This window comes from Syzygium oleosum, unplaced genomic scaffold (genome assembly GCF_021117445.2).
Source record: "Syzygium oleosum isolate NSW1041296 unplaced genomic scaffold, Sole_v2.1 Sole_v2.02, whole genome shotgun sequence".
Classification (NCBI taxonomy): Eukaryota; Viridiplantae; Streptophyta; class Magnoliopsida; order Myrtales; family Myrtaceae; genus Syzygium; species Syzygium oleosum.
In genome coordinates, this window is record NW_026607486.1 from 8,433 (window position 1) to 34,767 (window position 26,335).

The following is a 26,335-nucleotide window of genomic DNA, read 5'->3' on the forward strand; positions in this document are numbered from 1 at the left end:
CGACAAAGTGGTTGAAGTCAAAGACACACCTTCAGGAGGAAATTGTTATTGCTTGCAGACACACATCTTTGGAGGGAACGATTATTCACTTGAAGACACACACTTTAGGAGGGAACAGTTACAATTTGAAAGTAAGATCTTGGGGGTAACTATTGTTACCAAAAGAAGATCACGAACCATCCATTGAAGGAACCTTGCACAAATAAGCAAATTTACTATCTTTATCTTTATTTTCATGCATTGTACTTTATCTTTCTTAGCTGTGAGTTTAGATTTGCATTGTTGATTAAATTCCGGAGTGTGTCTTTATCATGGGTGCTATGTTGTCAATTCAATTCCTACGTAGTGTCATTACGTTATTGGGTTGTGCCGTCGATTAACTTTTGGCATAGTTTAGTTACGTCTGGTTGTTTTATCGAGTATGTACTTATCTGATCATATCGTCGATTAAATTCCGGCACGGTTTGAATTTATACGATTCAATTCGGGTTGAGGTAATGATTCGTTTCACTAGCGTCTGTGATATTTTTCTGTCCGGAGTTAGCACATAACCTTGATTTCCTTATATAAAAATCAAATGAAAAAATTTCATTGTGGGAGAAAATCTAGCAAAACACCACTTTTTGAAACGCCTATAATTATATGTATCACCTGTTCATCACTTTTCATGATTCATTATAGAAGGGGATGGAAGAAGGGGAGTCAACTCACCTCATCCCAAACCCATCTTATCAATTTTTTTTTAATCATTTTCCAAACCCGTCCTACGGATTTTGATGTAAGATCTCAAACTCGTCTCATTAAAGTTGTCGAGTTCCTGTAAGGTACCCAAAACTTGTCATGTTACTATTTTAGTAAACAAATATCTCACAATAAACGCATGATACAAATTTGCATACACGTCCAATTATTTAAAACTTATGCATTCTAAATCTCCAATTAGAAAACCCATGGAATAGAAAATAGAAGATTGAAAAAACAAATGAAGATCAATAATCGTAAATATCTAAAATCTAACAATCCCTAAATGAGAAATCAAACTTCCTGTCAAGTAACTCTTTAGGTGTTCACAAAAATTACATAAGCAAGGTTAAGTATTTTAACAAAGTAAGAGTAATTTGGTCAGTGATTTATTGAGTTTATGTTTCGAGTTTACCTGCTAAGTAACTCTTGAAAACATTCCAAACTTCAGTAGGGTTAGAATAATTGTGAACGTTTGTTAGATAACCTAATTGAAGAGTATAAAGAAAATAAGATCATTTTAGTAGTTAAAAAGTATCGGGTTCGAGTGCTGGTTGTTTCACCTAGAAGATCCAAAATCCTTTAGGGTTTTGATAGTTGACCCCAACACCGTCTTGAGACCCGTTGATATCCCATTGGGGTTTGGACGGGTCGCATGCTCGATTATACCCGTCTCGCTTCCATCCCTACTTGGAATTTACGAATTCAATTTTTTTTTTAGATATGCATTTTAAACTTTGTGACCGCTTTTCTAGTTTCTTGTCCCGGGCTGCTCGTGGTTCCTTCTTTCGTTATTATCTTGGATGAAAGGACGTGATAAATTCTCCAAAGCATTTAACTCTTCCTTTCCATTGAAAACTTGAAAATTCTTTTCCTCTTTATCGGGGAAAAAAGAAAATCGAAAAATAGGCGACTCCCTTTGCGTGGAATAACAAGTAACAAAGAGAATCTTAAAAGGGGAAAATTATCAAAACAGTCCTAAACTTATTACAATTGTGTCAATTCAGTCATAAACCTTTTTTTTGTGCTAATTTCTCGGAACCGGTTCTTAGTGGACAATTCCCAGTTCCATGTTGGGAATCGCCCGCCCAAATTATGCTTACCCCTAGTTAGCGCCAATCGTGCCACATAGGACGGCGGACGTCCACGTCAGCGATTTTCAGTCTAAATTGGCCGGATAGACTGAATTGATACCAATGTAAAATGGTTTGGGACTAAATTGGTCTAATTGAAATGTTTAGGACTGAATAGGTATCAATGCAATATAGGTTTAGAAATTTTTTGGAACTTTTCCCCAAATAAATATGATTTGGCTCTACGTCAACCTTAAATTAAAAAAAAAATTAAAGAACTAGAAAAATAAAAAACGATCACAGCTGTTTTATAAATTTTTCCTATCTCTACATGCTAAAAAGAAACCCCCGTGGAAGTCTTTTGCGATAGTGATGTGCGACATCGAGCCACCAATTTAGTCTAGGAAAGTTGTTGGCAGCAGGTGAAAGCGTAATCGAGTACATGGCCCGACATCAGATCTGGGAGATGATATTGTCCGAGACGATTCATTAACTTCACAACAACTTCATGTTTTGATGAGTAAACTTTCCTGTATCGGAACTCCAAACAGATTGAATGAGGCGTGACGATGCTGTATCATGTTTCATGCTTAGTTTGTTAGTTCGAGTTTCTTTGTGATGCTTGTCAATCTGCGTTTCCATGATCTCAAGGAATTGGTTCGACTAAGCCTTGATTTAGATGCGACGAGTTTTGTCTTCTAAACACAATGTGCTCTACTTAGAGTAATGTTAATTTGGACTCTGCCCGCCATCCTTGTGGGCGGAGCCTCATTCTATGCACATAGTTTGGCATTTTATGTGCTTTTATATGATTTTATCGATCTACAGGATTTGGATACCATGTTTTGATATAGTATGGTTTGGACGGTAATTGAACATTTGTCATGACATAACATCACAAACCTATTCAAATATTTTTGTTTGCATGTAATGGGTGAGACTCCATTAATATAGGGTGAGACTCTATCAAGCTCTAGAGTATTCAGGCCCTTATTTTTTTTAGTTTTTATGTTTTCATTCAAAACCCTAATCCTCAATTTCAGCTCTCTCTCACGCTCCTTACTCCTCAATCCTCAATCCACTCCTCATGAGTCACGACGCTCGTTGCTATTCTCTTTTGATTACCGATTATTGTGTCTACACCTTAATCGCTGTCAATCATCTTTGGAAGTCGTCTTCACTACCATGGGTTGTGGCTTTGTTGCTCGGCTACCTTTAGAGGAGAGTATGAGTTGCGAGCCTATTCCGAAGATTTGAACTCACATCATCACTTCGGAGAACCTCCCCATCACGCTTCCAGTGCCGTTAATAATCTCTGTCATCATTTCTCGCCATCTCCGAGTCGCACCTCCCCTCTCTTGCTCATCTCTATTTCTAGCCGAGGAGACTTGAGGTGAACCAATCTTGCTAGAAGCTCTATTACCGGTGCTCATCTTCATCAGAGACGCCATCTGGAACCTCCTCGTGCATGTTCGACTAGTAATCATGATTCGGATTTCTCCTCAGCAAGGCAAGGGTCGAAATCTTTTATTTCGGTACATCTGTAAACAAGAACCAAAAGTAATGTCACAGTAATATTATGGGAAAAATGACTAGTATTAGGGCTATTGTTGAGGATTTGGTCAGTATCTCTATTGATGTGATACTATTGAATAAAGACATTGCCCTAGCATTGTGTCACGGGACGATAGTTTGGGATCGAAACCGTGTGGCGAGTTAGGCTTCTTTGGATCGTTAGAGCGCCTAAGTTAAGCCATTTCCCAAGGATCAATCGCTTGCTCACTTGGATTGTAGAGAGACAGTGTTTAGAGAGAGAAGTTATAGGAGAGAATGCTTTCTATTGCTTGAAGTGTTTGGACGGATACAAATGAGAGAGAGAGAGAGAGAGAGAGAGAGAGAGAGAGAGAGAGAGAGAGAGAGAGAGAGAGAGAGAGAGAGAGAGAGAGAGAGAGAGAGAGAGAGAGAGAGAGAGCTCTCCTATACAAGATGCCTTCTCATTACACCTGTTGATGAGCATTTGATCTAACGATGGAGATCGCATCTCCCCATCTACCAACCATTGGTATTTATGCCTATAATACTCTAGAGCTTGATACATTTACCGTATCGCCCATCCCTGGAAATATTTTAGAGGACCCCGGAAACCCTAGGCGACATGGGGTCTTCTTGGATCTGACAAGGCCCATGGTGCATGGGAAACCGCAGGACCATGACATTCTCCTCCCCCACCCATTCGAACGACGTCCCTAGCGCTCTCGACTCAAGGTATTTGGCTTGGATAGTCGGTTGCTTTGGACATTGCCGACTCTTCCACTTCCGATGCCGCTTTGACTTTGGTTTCTCGGCTAGTCGGTTGCTCGGCTCCTCTTTCGGTTCGGCTATTTTGATGTTGTTCGACAAGTTCACCACTTCCGGAAAGAGCACATGGATCAACATTTCATGTTGAGTGGGACATTACACCTCTACCTTTGGCTTTTGCAAAGGTTGCGGTCTCTTGCATGGCTTGGTTGCAGACTCCTCAACTATCGATCCTTTGTCCACAAGTCGGATCGTGGATATGCTCTGTCTCTGTCAACCCATGAATCATAGGTACCATCGATGGGCATTGTGGGTCGGTGATGATGATGGGCTTGGTCCTCATGTCGATCATAGCCCTCGCGCTATCGAAGAATTCCAAACCTAAAATAAGATCATATTCATCGAGTGGAATTACCTCGAAGGAGAGCTTGCACTTCCGTCCTCCGACTTGAAGTTCCACGTCATGAGTAACGCCCACGGCTGGCACGTCATTTGAATTGACAGCTTTCAATCGATTTTCGATTGGCTCCATGTGAAGTCCCAAACTCTTGGCTGTTTCGCTTGACAAGAATAAATTCGAGGCACCTGTGCCAACGAAGGCATAGAGTATGGTGTAATGTACCTTGACTTCCACAAATGACAAATGTGAACTTGTGGGCTTCTTCGTGGGTGGTGCTTGGGTCTTCACGGAGTTGATTGAGTTGAGAACCTTTACGGTTCCGAGTCGCACTTCCCTCATTTCTTGTTTCGGCTCCTCTTCCTCTTTTAAGGCGAGTAGCGCGTTGATCTTGCACATCTTGGGAAATTTATGGGTCCAATAAGACCTTCGCAAATGAAGCATGGGGAAGGCAGTGGCTTCTCAAACTTTTTCTTGTTGAAGTCCCTTTGGGGTGGGGTTTTTGGAAGGATGGTTTGGATGACCCTTCTCCCCCATGATTTCTCCTGTCCACCATGGTCTCTCTGGCCATGGGTAGTTTCCCCTTCCTCGTACTCGTGGTGGCGATCCGTTCTCCACCCATTCCCTTTGGACTTGGAGGACTCAGCTTTGGTGAAGTTGGCAAGAGACTTGGCCATAGTTAGCATTCTCGAGATACTCCAGACATCCCGTCGCTTGAGCTCGAGTTGTGCCCATGGCTTCAATCCATCCATGGATGCCCCAAGAGCCTCCTCCTCCCCTAGGTTGGGAATTTGGAGCTTGAGTTCAACGAATGCCTTTACATACTCCCAGACCGTGCCTCGTTGCTTAAGGCAATGGAGTTTGTTATAGGCCTCTTGTTGAGAGAACTAGGGGAAGAAGTAATTCTGAAACTCCTTGACGAAGTCATCCCACGGGTTGATGGGATCAACGCCTCTCTTGGTCTCATTGCTCTTATTACACCACCAAAGCATTGCATTATCAGTTAGGAACATAGAAGCGGTTCTTACCTTGGCCAACTCGTCTTGAATCTTGACGGCGCCAAAATATTGTTCCATGCTCCAAAGGAAGTTGTCCACCTCTTTAGCGGATTGCTTGCCCTTGAACTCCTTGGACTTTGGCACATCCACTTTATCCGCCACTTGAGTAGGCATCACACCGTGTGCGATACTAGCCTTGCAAAGGACAAGCTCAGTCGCTCTTGGACCTTTAGCCTCAAAGCTTCGACCTCAGCTTTGTGGGGGTTGTCCCCTTTGAGCTCCAAGACTTCCATCTTCAAGGTATCGATCGAGGCTTCAAGCCCTGCATCCTTCATGTGCAAAGGGACCGTGCCTTGGTTCACAACAATCGCAAATTCAGGGCCGAGAGTCTTTTCGACCTCATTGATCCGCCTTCTCACTTCATCAAGTTCGTCGATGAACTCCACAATGGCGGTTCTCATCCTCGTGAGTTTTCCATTGAGGGTGGACATGGCGTTCGACGAGGTTTCCCTCTTCTTGGATCTCGCACGGGTCTCCTTCTCTTAGAAGACCTTCTGCTGGGGAGCTTCTCCATCCATGACAGCTTCTTGGCTCGACATTCTCTCAACCAGTTGATGTACTCCTCGATCTCCTTGAATGATTCTCCTTTACTTGCTCTGATTTCAATTGTCACGGGCCGATTGTTTGGGATCGAAACCATGTGGCGACTTAAGCTTCCTTGGATCGTTAGAGTGCCTCAGCTAAGCCATTTCCCAAGGATCAATCGCTCTCTCACCTGGATTGTAGAGAGAGAAAGTGTTTAGAGAGATAAGCTCTAGGAGAAAATGCTTTCTATTGCTTGAAGTGTTTGGACTCATACAAATGAGGGAGAGAGCTTCCCTATTTATACAAGAGCCCTCTCATTACAACCGTTAATGAGCATTTGATCTAACGGTAGAGATCGCATCTCCCCATCTATCAACTACCAGCATTTATGTCGAGAATACTCTAGAATTCGGTACATTTACTGTATCACTCGTTCCTGAGAATATTCTAGAAGACTCTGGAAACCCGAGGCGACTTGGGATCTTCTTGGATCGGACACGGCTCATGGCGCATGGGAAACCTCGGGACCGTGACAATTGCATATAAGACTATCATCTGAGACGCTCACCATATGTTCAACGAAATGTTCAAGTTCAACCTGCATTGTCTAAAGTGTTGTTGGACGTGTGTTTAGCTTTGTTAGATGCAGTTGAATCCCGGACTCTCTAGACACGGCCGGTTCTATGGACCCACACGGGAACTGCACCGTACTAGGTGGATCTTGGAACTAGTAGGCCGTTCTCAATTTCCATTTTGTGGAACCAGTTTTTAATGGGTGCGGTTCCCGATTCTAGGGTGGATGCCGCCCACTCTTGAACCGATTGCCCTTTCTCTAGGTTACTCTAGAGACACTGCGAATCGTTTATGAAATTAACAGCATTTGAGCCAAGTGCTCTCATCATTCAACCAATCACTTGGGGATGATTTTGATCATGGGAAAGCCGTCTTAGGTAGGTTATGTTGTAGGGATTCGAAGTAAGGGATGAAATTTTGGGCAAGGTGTATCGATAATATTGTCTAAAAGACAATAAGTATACGTGATCCAATGCAGTCGGCTCCAATGAAAATTTTGTCCCCAAGATACAATGCTCAAACTCTAATTTTCCTCCCTCGGTCTGCATACCACGGAGAAAACCGATTCCTACACTGACGGCAATAAACTAACTATAAATAAAGAATAAAGGAAATGGTGCAAGATCAACCGCTACAAAAAGCCCAACCGGGACCGAGATCATATAATTAATCATTTTCCTATAGAAATTGACAACAATATTCCCCCTCTATTTCTAAGAAAAACAACTAACAAGAAAAATATTGACTATCAATACAATGTATGGACCATACGTGGACATCTTTGAACCTATGGGGAAACAAAAATTAACAATTGAGAGGACGAACCTTGATCTCCAACTACTAATTTGATTTTGCTTGCATTGCACAAGACTTGTCGGTTTTTCTAAGACAATGCATTATAATGAATATTGCATGGTATGTTTTAAATATCCCACTAATCTATCAATTTAATTACAAAAAAAAATCTATCAATTTCCTTCCAATGAGATGCACCAGGATGAGAAGTAAATCTGCTCAATTGCAAACATTGCTTAAGTATATTTTGTGAGTCGATTTATTATTTCCATATATGGGCAATATATGTTTATTTTTTTGGTAACTATATCGACAAAACCAACATCTCTACAATGGTACTAAAGTTTCATAGTATTGTTACTTCATTTGGTTTTGTTGAGAACAAAATCGATCAGTGTATACATTGCAAGGTCGGTGGGAGTAAATTTATTTTTCTCGTACTTTATGTAGACGATATTTTGCTTGCAAATAGTGATCTTGGATTACTGCATGAGATAAAGCAAATGTTGTCAATGGATTTTGACATGAAGGACCTTGATAAGGTGTCTTTTGTCCTTGGCATTGAAATCCATATGGATCGTTCTCGCTGTGTATTGGGTTTGTCTTAGAGGGCATATGTTGATCATATTTTGAAAAGATTCATTATGCAGCACTGTAAGCCAAGAATTACTCCTGTCATCAAGGGTGATATACTGAGTCTGTCACAATGTCCTCATTCGGATATTGAGAAAGCCCAAATGAAGGATGTATCTTATGTTAGTGCACTTGGAAGTATCATGTATGCTCATGTTTGCACTATATCAGATATTATTTTTGCAACAGGACTTATAGGTAGATATCAGTCAAATCCAAGACACGATCACTCGGTTGCTACCAAGAAGGTTTTAATGTACTTAAAGAGGACTAGAGACTATATGCTGATTTACAAATATGTTTAGGACCTGCAGCTAGTAGGGTATTCGGATTCAGATTTTCCTGGTTGTCAAGATGACATGAAGTTGGCAACAGGATACATCTTTATGTTAGCAAGAGGTGCAATATCATGAAAAAGTGAGAAACAAAAATCTATATTATCCTCTACCATGCAAGCGGAGTTTATAGCATTTTTTTTCGACAGCTACTTAGGCTATTTGGCTCCGGAGCCTCATTAGGGAGTTGGCCGTATTTAATCTTGTTAATAGGAACCTCAAGATCTACAGCGTGAACGGTTGCCACTTTGAGGGATACCTGGGAGTAATTCAATGTGAACTCGACCTTCCACAATGGACTACTTATAACTCACATAGTGTATGATTTCATTGTTTACAGGCTTGATTTTTGGAAGTCTATTGAGTGCCGAAGCTTTATACTTAAAATGTCCATAATCATACCAAACCTTTTCTTTTGGCAGCACGTTTGCATGTTAACGGAGGGAGAAAGCTTTTGCAGAAAGGGATGATGGACAAATCTGCAGTGGATCATAAGAGTAAGTGGACAGAGGATAGCATTGACAATGATGATAAATATCTATCAACCTCCAAAATTATTGGCATGGTAGTACCGGGAACTTTTGCCGTCCGTTGCGTTTCACTTTGTGCCTGGTTATATGGGAAAAGGAAGGCAACTGCTCACACAATGCTTTCAAAGGACCTGAATTCAAGTACAGTACATCATCATTGGTACATGGACCAAAAGTTATTGACTTTGGCATCGTTTGTTTGTTTCTCTTTTAGTCTTAGTTTCTAACACATCTTTCCTCCCAGTGGATTCAATTTCCTCCTTCAACAGGAACTCTGTTTCAGAAAAGGTTTGTTCCCATGAAAAGTTCCTGGGCAGTCCAGCTCGGGTGCCCCCTAGTCCAATGAGGGTTCCACAGAGTCCTAGATTTTCAATGTACCCATCTCCAAGACTCAATCGACTTGGATCGCTGCATCTCAATTTCAATCAGGTCACTAAAGCAACAAACAATTTGCCACCTTTCATTCCGAATAGGGAAAGGAGGCTTGGGGACTGTCTACAGGGCACAACTAGATGATGGTCAGGTGGTAGCTATAAAAAGAGCAAAGAGGGTGAGTGATTTTTTTCTGTAACAAACATAGCCTCTCCGGCATAATTATCGCCAGTGTGAAATTTGATGAGTCATGAGCATACGCCTATAAGAATTAGTAGCAAATTACATGCTTTAAATTCCTGTGGGGTACCGTGCTCTAGATCTTGGACACTCCGAATTGCAGATAAACCAACTAGTATGTACCACCGGTGACGCTGTGAAATTATATCATCTCATCTTTCAGTATAAACCATTCAACACAAACGAAAGGATCATTCCGCCTAGTCAAAAGAAAGAAAGAAAAAGATCATTCTGGGGCAGAGCAATTTAGAGCAGCCTTAATTTTCTGAACAGTTGCGCTAATGAGAGTGTTCACGGTCGCCACAGATTCCACGTTTAGCTGCTCCGGACCTGAGGAGCTGGAAACCAATATCTGGAATGCCACGGTGAGAAGTGTACCTGCCGGCTTGCTGGGGCTTGTGCTGGTGGAAGGTCTTGATCCCGGATTGGCCCGGCCATCGCTGGAGATCGTGAAGCCGGATGGAAGAATTTGTACAGTCGAAGTGTCCTCTCCACTCAACGTGATGGTGATCGCTGTTGAATCGATCGGGGCATAAACCACCATGCACGTCAAAGGGTCTATGCAACTCTCTTGAAGCATCAACATGTTCTCGGCATGCAGAGAAGTCTGTTTGACAAGAAATGGTTGGTACTTGAGTCCAGAAGTATCTTATTCGACTTAATGAATTGCCATGAAAATGTGATCACCGTATGCCAATGGATACGTAACGGGCAATGCATGCAGCTAAATTTTCATGTATTTAGCATGATGTTACTCCGACCCCATAATGGTGACCAATGTGCATGTACAACGACAAACGCACGAGAATTGATGTGGAAAGATTTTTTTTTTTTTTTTTTTTGATGACCCAGGGAACCCCCGCACGGCCGACAGCCGGGAGGTAAACCCTGGGGCGACACGTGCTAGCCACCACACACGTGCACCGGTTAAGTCACCCTGCGGCACCCGGGGTTCGAACACTCAACCTTTTGCGAGAGGAAGAGTGCGCGCTCCAGCAGCGCCACCCAGGCGGGTGGTGATGATGACTCCGTTACTTCATAAAAAGGTAAATGTGGAATTTCGACAACTACATGTTCTAGAAACCATGCGTCTCATGAATTGTACTGTGACTATCCAAGTTGACACATATTATTTATTTGCGAATCCAGGCATAGAAGATTTCTAGGAAAACCTGTGGACTGCTAAAGAGACAAATAGTCTCCATATGAAAGGCTATTGTACCTCTCACAATGTCAGTGTTATTTAGTTCCTCCTCTAATGGTGTTTTGAGTAAATAGCATGCGGAGCAGTGAGAGTATCACCTGAATAATGGAGATTGTGTTTCCATGACGAGTGCCGCTCGGTATGCGTGCTATCTCTTGGACTGGATTTCCATTCGAGAGTACATCCCACTGTCAAGGCATTGCACATTAGAACACAGAAAGGTAATCCTCTCTTTCAGTAACGTGAATCTTAAATGAACAATATCTTTATTAAATAGGAGTTGGTGTTTTCCTGTGAAACCTGAACTCGCGTATTTTCGTCTCTGAAGAAATTGAAGACCACTTGAGGCACAAGAGGAAGCCATAGGGATGTGGCTGCGCTAACAATCGTGCCGCTGGGCTGTCCTGGTTCTTCACTCTTTCGTACACAGACACGGACCCCACTGTTGTTAACCTCAGACAGGTTAGGGAAATCCAATTTGCCGGACATGCTCAAGCCCGCACAGAAATTCTTCACCATCCTATGAGCAAGCTTCATCACATTTCTCCTACCTTCAGGAACAACAATGACCGGTGAACTTGTAATACCGACTGTCATGTCATAATGATTGTTAACCTAGGACTTTAAACACAAATGGAGGTTGCATAGATTTCATTCAAGCGTTACCTTCCACAGCATCGTGCGTCGGCGCATCATCCAACATGGAGTAAGCAAATCTCTCGCACATTCTTTGGAGCGTAATCACCCATCTCTCTGCTCCGTACGTGAGACCGCCACACACTAGATCCCTAAAAAGCTTATGAGCTTGGTTTTTGTCGTCCACTTCTACATGTTCCACCCAAGTGACCTGTCATAGATAGGTAGATCCTGAAGATCAAGTTGCTTAAAGATCGAACATGGGGGTTAGTTAATTGGGAAATGCCAGTAATTGTTTTCTTAAGTCACGACGGTGCAGTTCCTTGCATTACAAGTAATGGTTCATAGTTCGTTGGCCTGCGTGAGATACTGTACTTCAATTTGTTGTCTCTAAAAAGACAATTTGTGACTAACTAGACTTTGTCTAGTGAGCACTCTTCAACACAGAAAAGCAACAAGCAGTAAGGAAGCAAGCTTGTACTTTGGATGGTGGTCACACCAGAAATATCGAAGCATTTTACCTTGGAGCAACCATTACGCATGTCCTGAATCACGCAGCCAGAAGGAAGCCTCCAGGTATTGTACGGGCACGCATCATCTGTCATGAAACTGGAGGACACATCCACTATCACCCACATGCCTAACTCGATCTGTTGGCAACGGCGAAGAAAGTAGACGTCCCGAGCCGGCACTAGCGGAGAAAGCACGTGCATTCGTGCACGTATCTGCATGATGCCTCGTTAAATAGATTAACAAGCGATTAATTTCCCTGTAGGAAATGACCCTAGCTAATGCATGGATAAGCAGTTTCGTACCAGCTGCAAGGAAGTTCCGTGATTAACTTGTGTTCCTTCTTCAAGAACTGGGATAGAAGTAGCTTTTGTGACAATTGTATGGAACATATCAGCCCATTTGCTCTGCCAATGAGACCCTTTTAGTGAAACTGAGATGATTCTAACAATTCAGAGGTTGAGAATTCAAACTTAGTATCAGCCCAAAAATAAATAAATAATACTGCTTATTGTCACGGACCACGTCTAGGAATATGCTAACCAGCCTGCCCGGTTCCATCGTCACTAGAACTGATTCCTTGGATGTCTCCAGACGAGCCCCAGATCCCCTGAAACGGTAGCTTCGAGAAAATATCTGCTCGTAGGTGTCACGATGGAGTATGTATCTCCCGTCCAGAGGAGACTTTATCCACAACGGTTCTTTCATCCGCACAACCCTGATTAACTCATCCATGGCATATGCAGTAATTTCCACTGTGTTGGCCATTTCTGTTCCTGGTATAACCTTTAATTGGCTCGAAGACGCGGGGTTGGTGGGGGCCACATCAAAGTCACCGTTGTGACCACTAACCCCTTGGTTGGGGACACTTGCGGTGGACACCTCCGCGGAGGATCTAGGGCCAGGCATCAGCGACTCAATGTGCGAGATTGGTTTCCCGATATATTTCGCGAGAATGTTGGATACTTTTGCATGCTGCGTTACATTTGCCGATAGGACATCAATATAAACCGAAACTTTTCCGAACACGAACGACACTAGTTTAAACACCAATCAGTAAAATAGAATGTAGTGTCGGTCGAAAATTAAAGAAGAAAGAGAAGGGACAAACTCGCCTCTTCTTTCAACTGCACATTTTCCATCTTGAGTTTCTCCAAATTATGCTGCCTCTCTTCCTCGCCGAAGGGCGGACCGCCACAAGCTGGGCAAATCACGCTCTTGAGCGCCTCCATGATCGCAAGGTTTTCGCAGTGTATCCTCTCGTTCTCAGCCCGAAGAGCTGTGTTATCCGCTCGTTCATTTTGAGTCTGAGAAATAGTAAAATGGAATGTCACAACCTGTGTAGCACTCTCGAATTTTGCTACTTGAACAAGTCATTTGAAACGGGACAAGGGGAAATTACCTTTCTTTGAGTCCTCTTGTTCTGAAACCAGAACTTGATCTGTTTAGGGTCGAGCCCAAGTTCTCTGCTTAGTTGACGCCGTTGATTCTCGTCAGGGTGTGGGAAATCCTTGAAAAATCTGAGTGCATACAAGAGACACAGCACTTATCATCAGGATCACTCTTGTTGAGGAGATATTTCTTTATGATAGTTCAAGTCTCTTGAAAAGGCATGCCAGTTGAGCATTTGATAAGAACAAAAGATCATTCCTTTTACCTTTTCACCTCTAAAGCTTTGCCATGTACAGGGCAGAAGAATTGAAATGAAAATGAAAAGGTCCATTGACAGTAGAATATGAAGATTCATCATCAGGACATATCAGGACATCCATCAGTTGAAGGAATTTTAATCTGCATACATACTTTTCTAGATTGCCAATCTTGATGAACAAAGAAAATCCTAGACGAAAAAAAAATGATAATCTCAAAGACCATATAACCCGAACGGTGAAGAACCCAAATTTTGATACACCTTGACACGCCGTGCCACAAAAAATATTATATATTACCAGCAAGAAACAATTTTTTTCCTTTCTTCAATTTGGGTCGGTCACATGGCAACAAATGAAACATTCTTCTTCTTCTTTTTCTTTGGGGATCAAATAAAATGTTTGCTCGTTTTCTTACGCTTCAAGCCTTTGTGTCTGGTGTGGAGTGTGACGATGGTACGTCTTCGCCTTCCCCTTCCCTTTCCTGGAGCTTGAGCTTGGATTTGGGCTCGGATGAGATTCTTGCCTATGCTCATGTTCCTCACCTGAACCTCCACTACCTCCAGAATCAGCCATTTTCTCAGAGTAACGCCTCTGCTGATTTCTCCAAAGTCCCCCAGAAAAACAAAGTTGAGGGCAACACACACCTAGAATCGGATATATATATATATACTGTGATGATGACTAGAAATATACAGAGCACAATTATTCAGAAAACTCCAGTTGGTTCGATTCTCAATAAAGCGTACATTGGAAATGAACACCCCAAAACAGGATCTCATTAAAAGAGCGAAATCTGAATCTGGGTTTGCCAAGTTTGGAGCTTTCCAGACTTGGAAGTTTCGGATTCTGCATGGACCAATCAGGTGCACCCACTTGCAATGTGAAAGTAGTTTCGGCGTTCTCCACACCGCGTGTCATGTTGACGCAGTATCATCGAGAGTTTTACCATTTCATCCACATAATAGTATCACCGGGTCAATCAAGCTTTACCATTTCGTCGACATAATAGTCACTAAGTGCGTTTTTAGTAGAACGATGGTATCACTAAGTCAATCAAGCTTTACCATTTCGTCAACATAGTAATCACTAAGTGTCGTTTAGTGGAATGATTGATTCGGTGATATCACGTCGACAATCGATAAAAGATAAAAACATGAAATACTGCCTAAGTTTTTTTTTCACTGTAACAACCAAAACAAAATGAGGCGATAACTGCGAAGATCACGGGGTGTGAGATTTGCTCTTGCATGCACTCAACAAGAAAAGGAAAATATTAGAGAAACTTGACTTGGGTCTAAGCACACATTTCCTATTTTTGAAGAAAAACTTAGATCTTTTTTGGTGTTTCCTATGTTTGTGCAATATCTAGTTTGGTCTGAAGTCTAGGAGGAGACTGTAGAATCAGTCAGATTCAGAGGAAGCAAGTCCTAGATTATAACAAACAAGATTTGACCGGAGATACTGGCGCTGCTATAGAACTTTTGTCAAAACATTCCATTTTCATCCCGATTCACAAGCGTGTACTCATTGGGTTTTGTTCCAGATAACAACGCTAATTCAATCGCAAACCAGTTAATTGCTTGCTTAGTTAAATGACTATCTTGTTAAACTCACAACTCACAAGGTTTCCGAGTTTGGGTTTCCATTGGATCGAATTGTGATGGGATTTACACTAATAAACGCGCCACAAGATGAACTTAATCAAACGGTCCCATATACATTTGGGCCGTCTCGACTTAGTTAGGCAAATTGATGTAATCTATCTAGAAATCGTAGTAAGATGATGAAAGTGGTGCATATATCATCATCCCAATACTGAGTAAAGTAGTTAAGTGAATCCCAATTCGTTTTCTCATTTAATTTTTTGGATCAAAGGGTCCTTAAATATGGATTAATTGAATCCTGGTTATAAAGTTCTCCGGCTTAATCCATTTGGCGGGGTAACATTGTTCCAAACATGCATGCATCCTTGGTTTTCTTCTATGTGGGTGGTGTTAAATGGAAACAAGTCTGGTTTTCTTTGTTTTTCTAGTATTTTTTAGCAGGTATGACAATCCTCATTTAAATAGTTATGTTGCATTTGGCGGGCCAGGAATGGAACTGACTGGAATGGAATGATGATTCCTATATCTTTCTGCGGTGAGTTGTGGCAATGGAATGAAATGAGGATTCGTGCTTGGGTGAAAGAAAAAGATGCTGTGGGCTGGTGAATCCAATGCACTAATTGCATATTACCTCATGAGAAATTGATCCACCTCGCGTTTCCTTTCGGTGGGCCAGGTGAATCGATGCAACAAATGCATCTCACTCATTTGCCAAACGTAAATGAACTTCGTTCTAATTGCATATTTTAGTTCAGCCAAAATATCAACATAGATCGACATATCTAGAGCAAATCGTTGGAACCATATTAAATACAAGTGAACCATTCTAATCTTAGTACAAAATGGCACGAATTTGCTAGGATTTGGTGCATAATCATAAGAAAATAGTGAGTAAAAGCCAAAAAAGAAAATCGAGATAAGAGCTACACAAAACAGAGGGTTTCATTAGAATTAGTACCTTGCACCTCTCTTTTAAAACTCATCAATTATAAGAGAGAAAAATATATATATATACACACCCCTCAATTACAAGAGAAATAAAATATATACTATATATGCAACAATATGTATTCATGGGCTCAAACCCAAACTACCAATAAAATATATGCTCAAAATATGAAAGCCCTCTAATTTCGAGGCCCCGTGCCTTCTGGTCGGAGGAGAGTGTAAACCACACCCTAACAGAACTATTAAATGTAATTTGTGACTAACATTTTCAGCATAAGAGGTGTTCGAACTAAATTTAAGCCGACAAAGAAAATTATATCAATGAGAAATGACAAGCAAAAAACAAATCTTTAAATGCCTAACCGAAAAAGAATTTTACATTTCCAGCAAAAAAAAAAAGAACTTTACGTATATAAATTGAAAGATTTGCTAAGAAATTGTTTCAATTTGGCCCAAATACTTTCGAGATCTTTGGTCAAGGAGCATTTCAGACATTTGGAATGTGTTGGTCTATGTGTCTATGAATCATGTCGAATTAATTATGTTAAACCTACTATGGGGCCTCTTATAATCGACGGTGGGGATGGTTTATGTAGATAATACAATATTTTTTTGGGTGGGGCTATTTCCACTCTAAATGACTAAATCCACTTCTTTTTCATTAGTTAGACAAAATTAGCCTTCATGGTTTTCATACTTACTCAGTTTCCTTTAATTTAATCATTTCCTTTATGGTTTTCGTCATATTTAAACTTCTTTATATTTAAAAAATAAAAATTAGTCTCTTCTTCCTTCTTGCTCCGGTAATAAGTTATCTATTTTTCGCACCTCCTATTTCAAGCTCACTTTTTTTTTGGTCCGATTCAAAAGCTTACTTCATGGTGAACTTTTTATTATTTTTAATTTCATTAGTCTAAATAACATATCAAGTCTCTTTATTTACTATATCGAAGAATTTGTGATTTTTCCTTGCTACTGGTGAGACACTTTTACATAGAGCATGTAAGACGTTATATATCTAAAATACAATAAAAACAACAGCGTGAAAAAGTTTTGCTCATTAAGACATCTTATTTTGTACGAAGCTTTAGTTTAATTAAATTTCATCTTCCAAAGTTTCACCTTGGGGAACGTAATTGGGAAAAAAAGAACATCTCTAAAGCTCCGTTTGTTTCGAGGAAAATGAATGATTTGGAATATATTTTTCAAAAAATAATTGCTTAAATCTCTTACAAAGATGAATGAAAGAAAAATATTTTTATCATTTGTAGAAATATTTGGATATAAGTTATTGGTGATAATAAATATTTTTTATTAACTAATTATTTTAAGCGATCATTTTGAGGAAAATGTATTTTAAATCATTAATCTTTCGTGAAACATACAGGGCCTAAAGAGGGTATTCATTTTTCATCCAATCATCCATTAGATGTATATGTATGTGAAGGACAAATGATAAGAAATAACTAGATTAGAATGTATTCAAAGTAAATATTTATAAACATGTGACCGTGTTAAAAAGTTGTTTATCTTTAAAATTTCTAGATTCTAACGGGTAATTTATTCATGAATTTGCTCGACAACTTAGAAAAAAACTAGGTTTCTTGAAAAATTTTCTCTTTGAAAAGGCTAATTTCTGCATAAGTAGAAGGAAAAATTCCAAATAAAGGCTTGAAGTGTCCTCATTTTCTCAAATAAGAGCATGAAATGGACTTTATGTCAAATAACGGCCTGAAGTGCTATCATTTTCTCAAATAAGGGGTTTGAAGTGAAGTTTGTTTCAAATAAGGGCATGAAGTAGTTACGTCTGTTTCAAAGAAGGGCTTATTTTTCAAGATAGTAAGGGCATTTTCGTCTTTTAACTTTTCTTGAATTTTTTTCCTTTTTTCTTTTTTCCTTTTTTCTGGTTTCTCTTTGTTTTTTGCCAGTGCCTTGGCCACCGATGAAGAAAAAAAGAGAAAAAAAGAAAAAGGAAAAAAAAGAAAAAGAAAATTAAAATTGTCTTTGGACAAAAATGCCCTTGACCGGTTGGAATATTTCGCCGGCCGGTGACCGATGAGGTGAGACCCTTAATTAAAACTCTTATGGCCACTTTAGGCCCTTATTTGAGACTGACATGCCACTTCAGGCCATTATTTGAGACAAAGTCCACTTTAGACCCTTATTTGAGAAAATTAAGGCACATCAAGCCTTTATTTGAAATTTTCCCTACGTAGAATTTGAAAATGAAAAAAAAAAGCATAGCACCTTTGATGTATATGGGATATCGACAACAATGAAAAACAAAATATGTGGTATTGTTATTTATGGAAACTAAAGTATCTGCTTATGAGTTTATTCTAGAATTGACTAAGTCATTTTTATCTCGACCGTCTTGATTGAATTATATACAGAGCCGGTATCCCTGCTTGGATGTTGATGATTTTATGCCTCTGCCTTGCAAAGGACAGACTGCAAGCGATGGATGGTAAAATTTTGGTTAAATATCAAGCATAAGGACTTCGGTCTTCATGATCGTGATGCTTTCTTCTTTAAATTTCTGGGACCATTTTTGCATCAAAATGATTTTGCTTCAAGACGGGTCATTTGAAAAGAGAGGCTGTCATTGTAGGTCTTTCGGTTCGCTGTATCTAAGTCATTAGTCCTTTGGAATTCCACCTTTTACGCCTTTGTAAAACCTGGATGTGGGAAAAATGCATGCCGGCTTGAGCAAATTAAAATTGATGCATGAAGTTATTTGCCACCAATATCTGGCCTTAATAGATATAACAGTTGAACTTGACTTTTAATTCTTTCGACAACAATTTCTGACTAATCACTATCTCTTCATTCTTTTGTGCTTTTTATACTTTTTAATAGACAGAATTCTACTATCTCGATTGGATTCTTTGTCATAAACTTTTAATGGGAAATCTTTGATGTAACCTTTCTCCCGTCTCAAATGCTCTACACAGGTATGCCCCGGGTAATGGTGATGTATACCCATCCTTGATGAACAGCCGTACACTTGATGCTTTGCTCTCACAGGTTTTCTTTTATCACAATCAGCATTAGTACATTCCTCTTACTTTTGCCTTTTCGTTTGCTTATTCCCTTTTCTCTCACTTTTCATGTTTACAGGGCAAGGAATATGTTTTTGTTGCCAACTCAGATAACTCGGGTGCGATTGTTGACCTGAGTATCCTTCCATTCTTAGTTTCTTCTGATATCTGTGGTTTCTGGATTTTAATCACATGTCTCTGTACTTCCTGAGTTTAGTTTGACAATTGGGCCCATTGATAATTTTTTGTTGTTCCGTGGACCTTAACTAAATCCGATAGAAATCTTAAATCATTTGATGACAAACAGGAATGAGTACTGCATGGAGGTAGATGCGGACGATTGTGGTGAAGAATTGTTTTAATAGATTGGATTTGTATTAAATCGCTCACAATTTTGCAGGTTACTCCAAAGATGTTGTGTGACGTGAAGGGTGGTAGCCTCATTTCTTATGAGGGAAAGGTTCAAGTAAGTAACATCATTTTATTTGTTAGTTATTATTGCGAGATAGCTTTCTGTTGTTCAAATTATGACACAGGCTACAAAGTTCCCTCGAATACATTAAAAGTGCAATTCTTTCTGATGGTTAAGATAACTAGAGTCTCAACAAACTTACATTTCCCAGCAAATCTGAGAGTGGAACCTTATTTGATTTTGACATCTCAGAGATTCCATCCATGGATGTTTTTCAGATTAATTCGGTGCCACGATATTTATGTATTGTCCCTAGCTTGAATATCTTTAACTTCTTAAATTCCCCTCGGAACTGACTTTATTAATCCTAGCTTTCATAACACTGGATGGATATGGGTTTGGCAGCAATGCAAACATTGTGCTAAAATGAAAACTTTTACGTCTTTTTCATATTTTTCGTTTCGATTGTAAATAGAACATGTTATTTCACGGAAAAATCACAGACATGTTCATAAGCTCGATTTACTCTAAAACTGGAAGTCCAAGGGGAAAAGGGATTCATGACTGACATACTTCTGTCACTTATTGCAGCTGTTGGAAATTGCACAAGTCCCTGATGAACATGTGAGTGGTCCTTATTCTCCCCTTTTCCTTTATTTCCATGGTCTGAAGCATGCATTGGGTCTATCAGAATTTGTACGTCTACTACAATTCCACTGCATTTTTTTTTCTTGACCTCTTATTGAGATTACGTGGGAATTAAGGGAGTTATAGTGGTACTTAGGCTACATAACGGCCCACGAGGAAATTAATACCCTTGTTTTGGCAACATTAATTGTTTTAAGATGATTTAGTTGGTAGACTAGTTACCTCTGTGCTACCTCTAATATGTCAATGCGAAGGCCAACAACATACGTGTCTGCCATCTTGAATGTTGTCAATGACTCCTGCTTATCGGCGTCTTCTAGGTAGATATTGACCTTATCTCTGAGATCATGGCATTTATCCTGGTGACAGCCTTGAGATGTTTTACTATGACTTTCTAAAACTGTAAATTCGGAGATCAGCATCACTTAAATGTGATATAGTTTTAAACACGCATGTTTCAGTTTATAAGCAGTCTCGAATCTATAAACAGGTAAGGTACTACAGTTTACTGCTCTGTATGAGTTCATACAAGCAGGGTACAGCTTTTTTCTGCAGTTTTGATTTCCTTTTTTTCTCAACTCATTCTCAAGTTCAATGCTGACATGTTATGTTTGATTTGCCTGATGCAGGTCAGCGAGTTCCAATCAATTGAGAAGTTCAAGAATTTCAATACAAACAATCTGTAAGTCATGCTATCTTTTGTGTATTCCGCAGTGATGGAAGTGAGTTCTTGGCGTTACATGTATGTAATTTCAGTGAAGCAAGCACTGACATGACACATACAGATGGGTAAACTTGAAGGCAATTCAAAGGCTTTTGGAAGCTGAAGATCTCAAGATGGACATCATTCCTATTCAAAAGGTACATAATCTAGATGCTTCCTGTATAGACTGGGACCTAGTTTTTGATGTTTCTTGAATTTCAGGAAGCTGATGGAATGAAGGTTCTTCAGCTTGAAACTGCAGCTGGGGCAGCAATCAAGGTACTATTCTATTCTTTGCCTGACTTCTATTCAAAAAGTTCATTTGTTGAAAATTTATCTTTTCAAGTTTGTGTGTCTCTTCTTGCATCAGCTCTTTGATAATGCAATCGCCATTAATGTACCTCGGTCGAGGTTTATACCGGTGAAAACCACCTCAGATTTGCTTGAGGTTCAGGTTAGTATCTTGCTCTAGTCCGTGTTAATTTTTTTTTTAAATTAGAGAGATAGCATTAAAAAATGGAGCTCAGTGCATCTCTTACTGTCTTACAATCAGATTTATATTCCGTGGAAGGTGGCCTTGTTGCCAGAAGAAATTCGTCAATCGAATCGGGCCCCGAGCGTGAGAAGGTGAGGATTTACTTGCATTAATAATGCCATTACATGCCTCTTTTGGGAGACTTGATTTGTTATGATTTCCGTAGGTTGACAATTTCGGGAGCATGTTAAACTTAATTTCTAGCATCAAGGACAATTTCGAGGTGTCTGGTAATCTATCTATTGGCTCGCTTCTCAATCTCAAGCTAATTGTTGACAGTCATTTTTTCCTCTTGACTAACACATCAACAGAAGCTAAGGTCAAGTTGGAAATCCAAAATGGGGCGACAGCTATGAGAAACAAGCTAGAATGGACTCTGCATCCTATATTGGCGAGGCTGTCAGTGCCCATTTGTCTGTTTAGAGTTAAATTTCTTATTGTGGTGGAAGTGCATGGCCCTGAGGCCTCTAATGACAATACTTGAATATTGCAATTTTGCTTTCGAGAAATGCCGCCACTCGTTTGCTCCAAATGAAACATTCTTCTTCTTCTTTTTTTGGGATTAAAATAAATGCTTGCTCATTTCTTACGCTTCAAGCCTTTGTCTGGTGTGGAGTGTGACAATAGTACGTCTCCGTGTTCCCCTTCTTGAAAGTAGTTTCGGACTTGGAACTTTCGGATAGTGCATGGACCAATCAGGTGCACCCACTTGCAACGCGAAAGTAGTTTCTCGCATATCTGCGGCTATAGGGCGGCGGTGATCATACAGAGGACTCAAACTGTAAGTGTGTGTACACGCACTGTTATGGATTATTTTACTCAATTATTGAACATAATGGAAAGTGATCTTTGTCTAACGATTCCCGATAGCATTAAAACATGAAGATGTGTACAAGGGGTAAATATAGTTCGGATGTTCTACCTTTGTGTTCTGCATCAGTGTAAGCGAGTCATGTCTTGTATTGCCAACTCCAGTCTTCTCTTTCAATGCCACTAGACTGCGAAAGGGAAGCAAATTGAGTCATCGGGAATTTGGTGCAATTAGTTTTGCAAATGTCATAGTCCCTGCTGCTTCTTTTTCCAGTGGGGTCTCAATATAAGTGGATGTTGAGACGGAGATTTCACGGATTGTTGTGAGGCTGAATCAATGACTTAGCTACATCATCTGGTATAAGTGCATTTGCTTGTATAGTTGTGTTACTGCAATTCTTCATTTGTGATGTGAAGTAAACCTGACAATTTGAAAGTCGAGAGTTTTCAAGTTTATAGCAGATAGTCTTGGCTTAGCACGCAATTCCTTCTTCTGTAAGTGCGACTCAATTTATGATAAAGTGGACTCTTTTGTAATTTTGGTCACGATGGAAGGAGGAAAAGAGGACTTTAACAGAGTAAGTTGTTGGAGGAGGATACATGCGCCACTTTCATTCTCTTTTGAGATGTATTTATTTGGGGAACTACAAGGGGTTGGAGATGGATGCACTGGTGTCATTGGGCCTTAGGAAGGATATACCAGTCCGGTTTGGGAAGACACCACCAGTAAGTTGATTTGGTGTGCATACCTAGAGAAAAAGCTAGAAGCAAACAAACACACTTATACCAGATGATGAAGCTAAGTCATCACGAGCATCACCGATTAGGTAACGATCCTATCCATGTTAATTTGAATATTTCATTATCTGAATTAATGGATATCGTTATCCAATTGAGTTATCAAGCGATATGCATATCTCCAAGATTCTTCAGATACCCTAAGCAAGCTTTTCCTAATTCGACAGCGTGCCATGGTTGACAGTCCAATCTCATGTCCGAGATATGACTCACCCAATCCCATGCTCGGGATACGATTCGCCAGTTTTATCAGTTATCAAATTTGAATAAATTGTGCAGGTTTTCAAATATTTTTTTATGCCCGCAGAATTACTCGATTAATTGTTGTGAATATTATCTTTGAGTTATAGGTGATATCATCTTTCCCAAAAATTTGAAAATACCAAAAAAGATTTAAAGTGGTAGTTTATTATAGAATTAGATTTAAAATCTTCCCGATAGGATAGAATAGCTTTGGATAGGATTATAATTCAAACTTTCCGGATAGATTGAATAGGATAATTTTAGTTAGAGTTTGCATTCTAGGATATTACCCATACTGAAGATAGGATTTTGATCTAAATTGGGATTAAGATATGTTAACTCCTAGTTTGAATTAAATAATATCCAACTATAGATAATTAATCCTCCTCAATTTTTAATTTCGAATTTTAGTGAAAAAATACAAAAAATATTTTCTTAAAATAGGTTATGATTACATGTTTAGTTTAGAAATTTTAATTTCGAATTTTTAATTAATAAATAAAAAATACCCCTCCCATGTCATTTAGTTAATTACATGTCTTAAATTAACTTAATTAGCTCACATACCATGTTAGAATAGATCATGTAGACTATAGTTTAGAATTGGGTTCGCATATCATGCACTGCATAAACCCTAGTTTTAATAAAAAATTAAAAAAACCAAATAAAAGATTTGTTTAGAAACCATGGCTAAGATATGTTTAGTCTTTATTTCATCAATTTTTATCTAGGTATTTAAATTATTGTTTGGGTGCAATCTATAAAAATGCTTTGGTTTATTGAGTGTTTATTTAATGTCTTCGCACCCACGTGAACACCTCACATATTAGAAGATAGATCTTTAACATGAATCCAAGATGCCTGAGAAACATTTTCTTCTTGAAATAAAAGAGAAATGTACTAAAAGAGTGTTAGTCAATCCATAATCTTTAGTTCATAGAAGTAAAGTAAATCTTCCAATATTTCACTTGGGTTTCTAATCAATCCACCAAAAAATAGATTAGTAGAGACTTTTAATTGAAATGACAACTTAAATCGTAAGTCGCGAATTGGTATGAGCTTGGCAGAGCTCGAATTAAGTCTAGTCTTGACAATCCATTAGCCAAACTCCTAGGTGGTGCACCATTCGGTAGGTCGCGAGAGCTTGGCGACTTCGCTGAACTTGAAAAAATTTGTATTGGACTTAGGCCAATTTTCTCTTTTTGAAAAAAATATTTTTACTTGGCTGCGAGGATTCTAAGTACATCGGTGTTAACTGTTCTTGCATATGGGAGTTGTAAGGGGTGGTGTGATCGTTAACCTGTTGAATGTTTTATGCACTGTTTGCATATGAACTCTTGTGCATGCCTATGCATTTCCACTACACTCTAGCACACACAATCTACCGCCACACCGAGTCGCATAAGATCACATAGGATGGTATTGAGATGGATATCACTCCGACTGCCCGCGATGCAAGTCACACATCTCAATCTCGAAATTTCTTTCTTGGTGTCGAGAGTACCCACCACTTTGCTTGCCATAGGTCGGCTTTTCGACCAAGCCGGAGTCATGAGGACTTGACTTAGTCTGCATGCCTGCGGCTAGTCCGATCTAAGAATGAGCATGGTCCGGGTGAGCGGTTCCCACCCTAGAATTGGAAACCGCCCACTAAGGACTAATCCTGAAAAATTGAAATCGGAAACCGCTTGTTGGTTCCATGGATCCACTCGGGAATCAGTCCCATCAGCCAAGGACAGAGACGGAGAGACGGAGAGTCGGAGACGGTGAGGTGAGTATCGACCGAGAAGTAAGAGAGTGAGAGTGAGAGTGAGCGTGAGCGTGAGCGTGAGCGTGAGGCGAAAGCGAAAAAGGTGTTTCTCGGCTCAGTGTGAGGTTATGAGCATCAAGAGAGTTAGGTTTAATTTATGAATTTATGATTTTTCTTCTTTTTTAATTAAAAATTAAATAAATATATTATATTATTATTATTATTATATTACCAGTCCGGTCCGGTCCGAGTAGGCAGGTGGGCAGTTCCACACCTGAAACCAGGAACTGGATCGGTTTTCTTAGGAACCACCTGTTTCGGAAGGTCCGGGCGATTCCCTATTCTTTTTCACACCCCTAGTTCGATCATCCTTTTGACTCCACTTTGTTAAGCCTTCTAGAATAAAAATTGAGCCATGTAACATGGGTATGTCTATGAGATTCCCATAAGGGTCATCGGTGAAGTAAGTCTTCTAATCCTCAGTCTTGCAATTTACTTACTTTACTACAGATCTCTGGTCAGTCCATGTAGTCTAGGTTAGTAGTGGATTCAATGTCATTCCACTATGAATAACCTTAGTGTTTTTCAAAAAAGAGGGAAAATAAAGAATCGAGATTTTTTGTGAATTCAATTCAAATTTATGTTATCTTTTCATCAAACATATCATGAGTCTTGCTTTCCTACGTAATTTTTTTTTATGCCATGGTTTTTCCGAAGAACTCGTTATTAGTCAATTTCAAAGAAAAATTGGAAAAATGGACTGGGGAGTGAAAAAAAAATGGAAAAATGAAAAAGGACAACTAGACTGAGTCTCGGACTGGTCATTTTTTAGGTCGTATACTTATTATGTTCCATTTTTTAACTACGTAATTATGGTCCTGTACATAACATAGTAGGAAGAAAATTGCCATCATTTACAACATTTGGAGACTACTTTGACATGATCCGATTATTCTTAGACAAAAAACTTAAAATCAAGTAGTTAACATTTAGAAAAGGCAAAAACTGATCCGCTCACATGTGACCGCCTAGGTACACTACCACATACCACCACCATGTAATTCTCCAAAATCGCACTCTATCTGTTAGATATATTTAAATTATTTATTATATCTCATATTATGAATATCTTTTCGATAGATTTTAATTGATATTTTAAATATCTTTTTGATTGTTTATAATATTTTACTACGGTAGATAGTCATTCTATAAAATTTATGAATAGACTTATATACTTTTTATTATTATATATAGAAATATACAGAATTCTC

General features: G+C 39.5%; 2 protein-coding genes across 2 annotated transcripts; one reads left to right on the top strand and one right to left on the bottom strand.

Annotated features, from left to right (window-relative positions):
* Positions 1-9,795: 9,795 nt before the first annotated feature.
* On the bottom strand, positions 9,796-14,145 carry LOC130137481 (homeobox-leucine zipper protein ROC8-like). The gene is made up of 10 exons (XM_056308883.1): positions 13,988-14,145; positions 13,323-13,440; positions 13,036-13,227; positions 12,443-12,895; positions 12,226-12,327; positions 11,932-12,135; positions 11,441-11,621; positions 11,075-11,325; positions 10,873-10,962; positions 9,796-10,177 (listed from the first exon to the last, which is right to left on the bottom strand). The coding sequence occupies exons 1-10, from the start codon at positions 14,143-14,145 to the stop codon at positions 9,797-9,799; spliced, it is 2,130 nt and encodes a 709-aa protein (XP_056164858.1). The 3' UTR covers position 9,796.
* A 180-nt stretch (positions 14,146-14,325) lies between these two features.
* LOC130137483 (UTP--glucose-1-phosphate uridylyltransferase-like) lies at positions 14,326-22,024 on the top strand. The gene is made up of 13 exons (XM_056308886.1): positions 14,326-14,499; positions 18,518-18,591; positions 19,079-19,151; positions 19,245-19,302; positions 19,445-19,491; positions 19,566-19,631; positions 20,169-20,201; positions 20,855-20,907; positions 21,011-21,086; positions 21,151-21,207; positions 21,299-21,386; positions 21,482-21,555; positions 21,630-22,024. Exons 1-13 carry the CDS (start codon positions 14,326-14,328, stop codon positions 21,945-21,947), a joined length of 1,191 nt encoding a protein of 396 aa, XP_056164861.1. The 3' UTR covers positions 21,948-22,024.
* Positions 22,025-26,335: the final 4,311 nt, after the last annotated feature.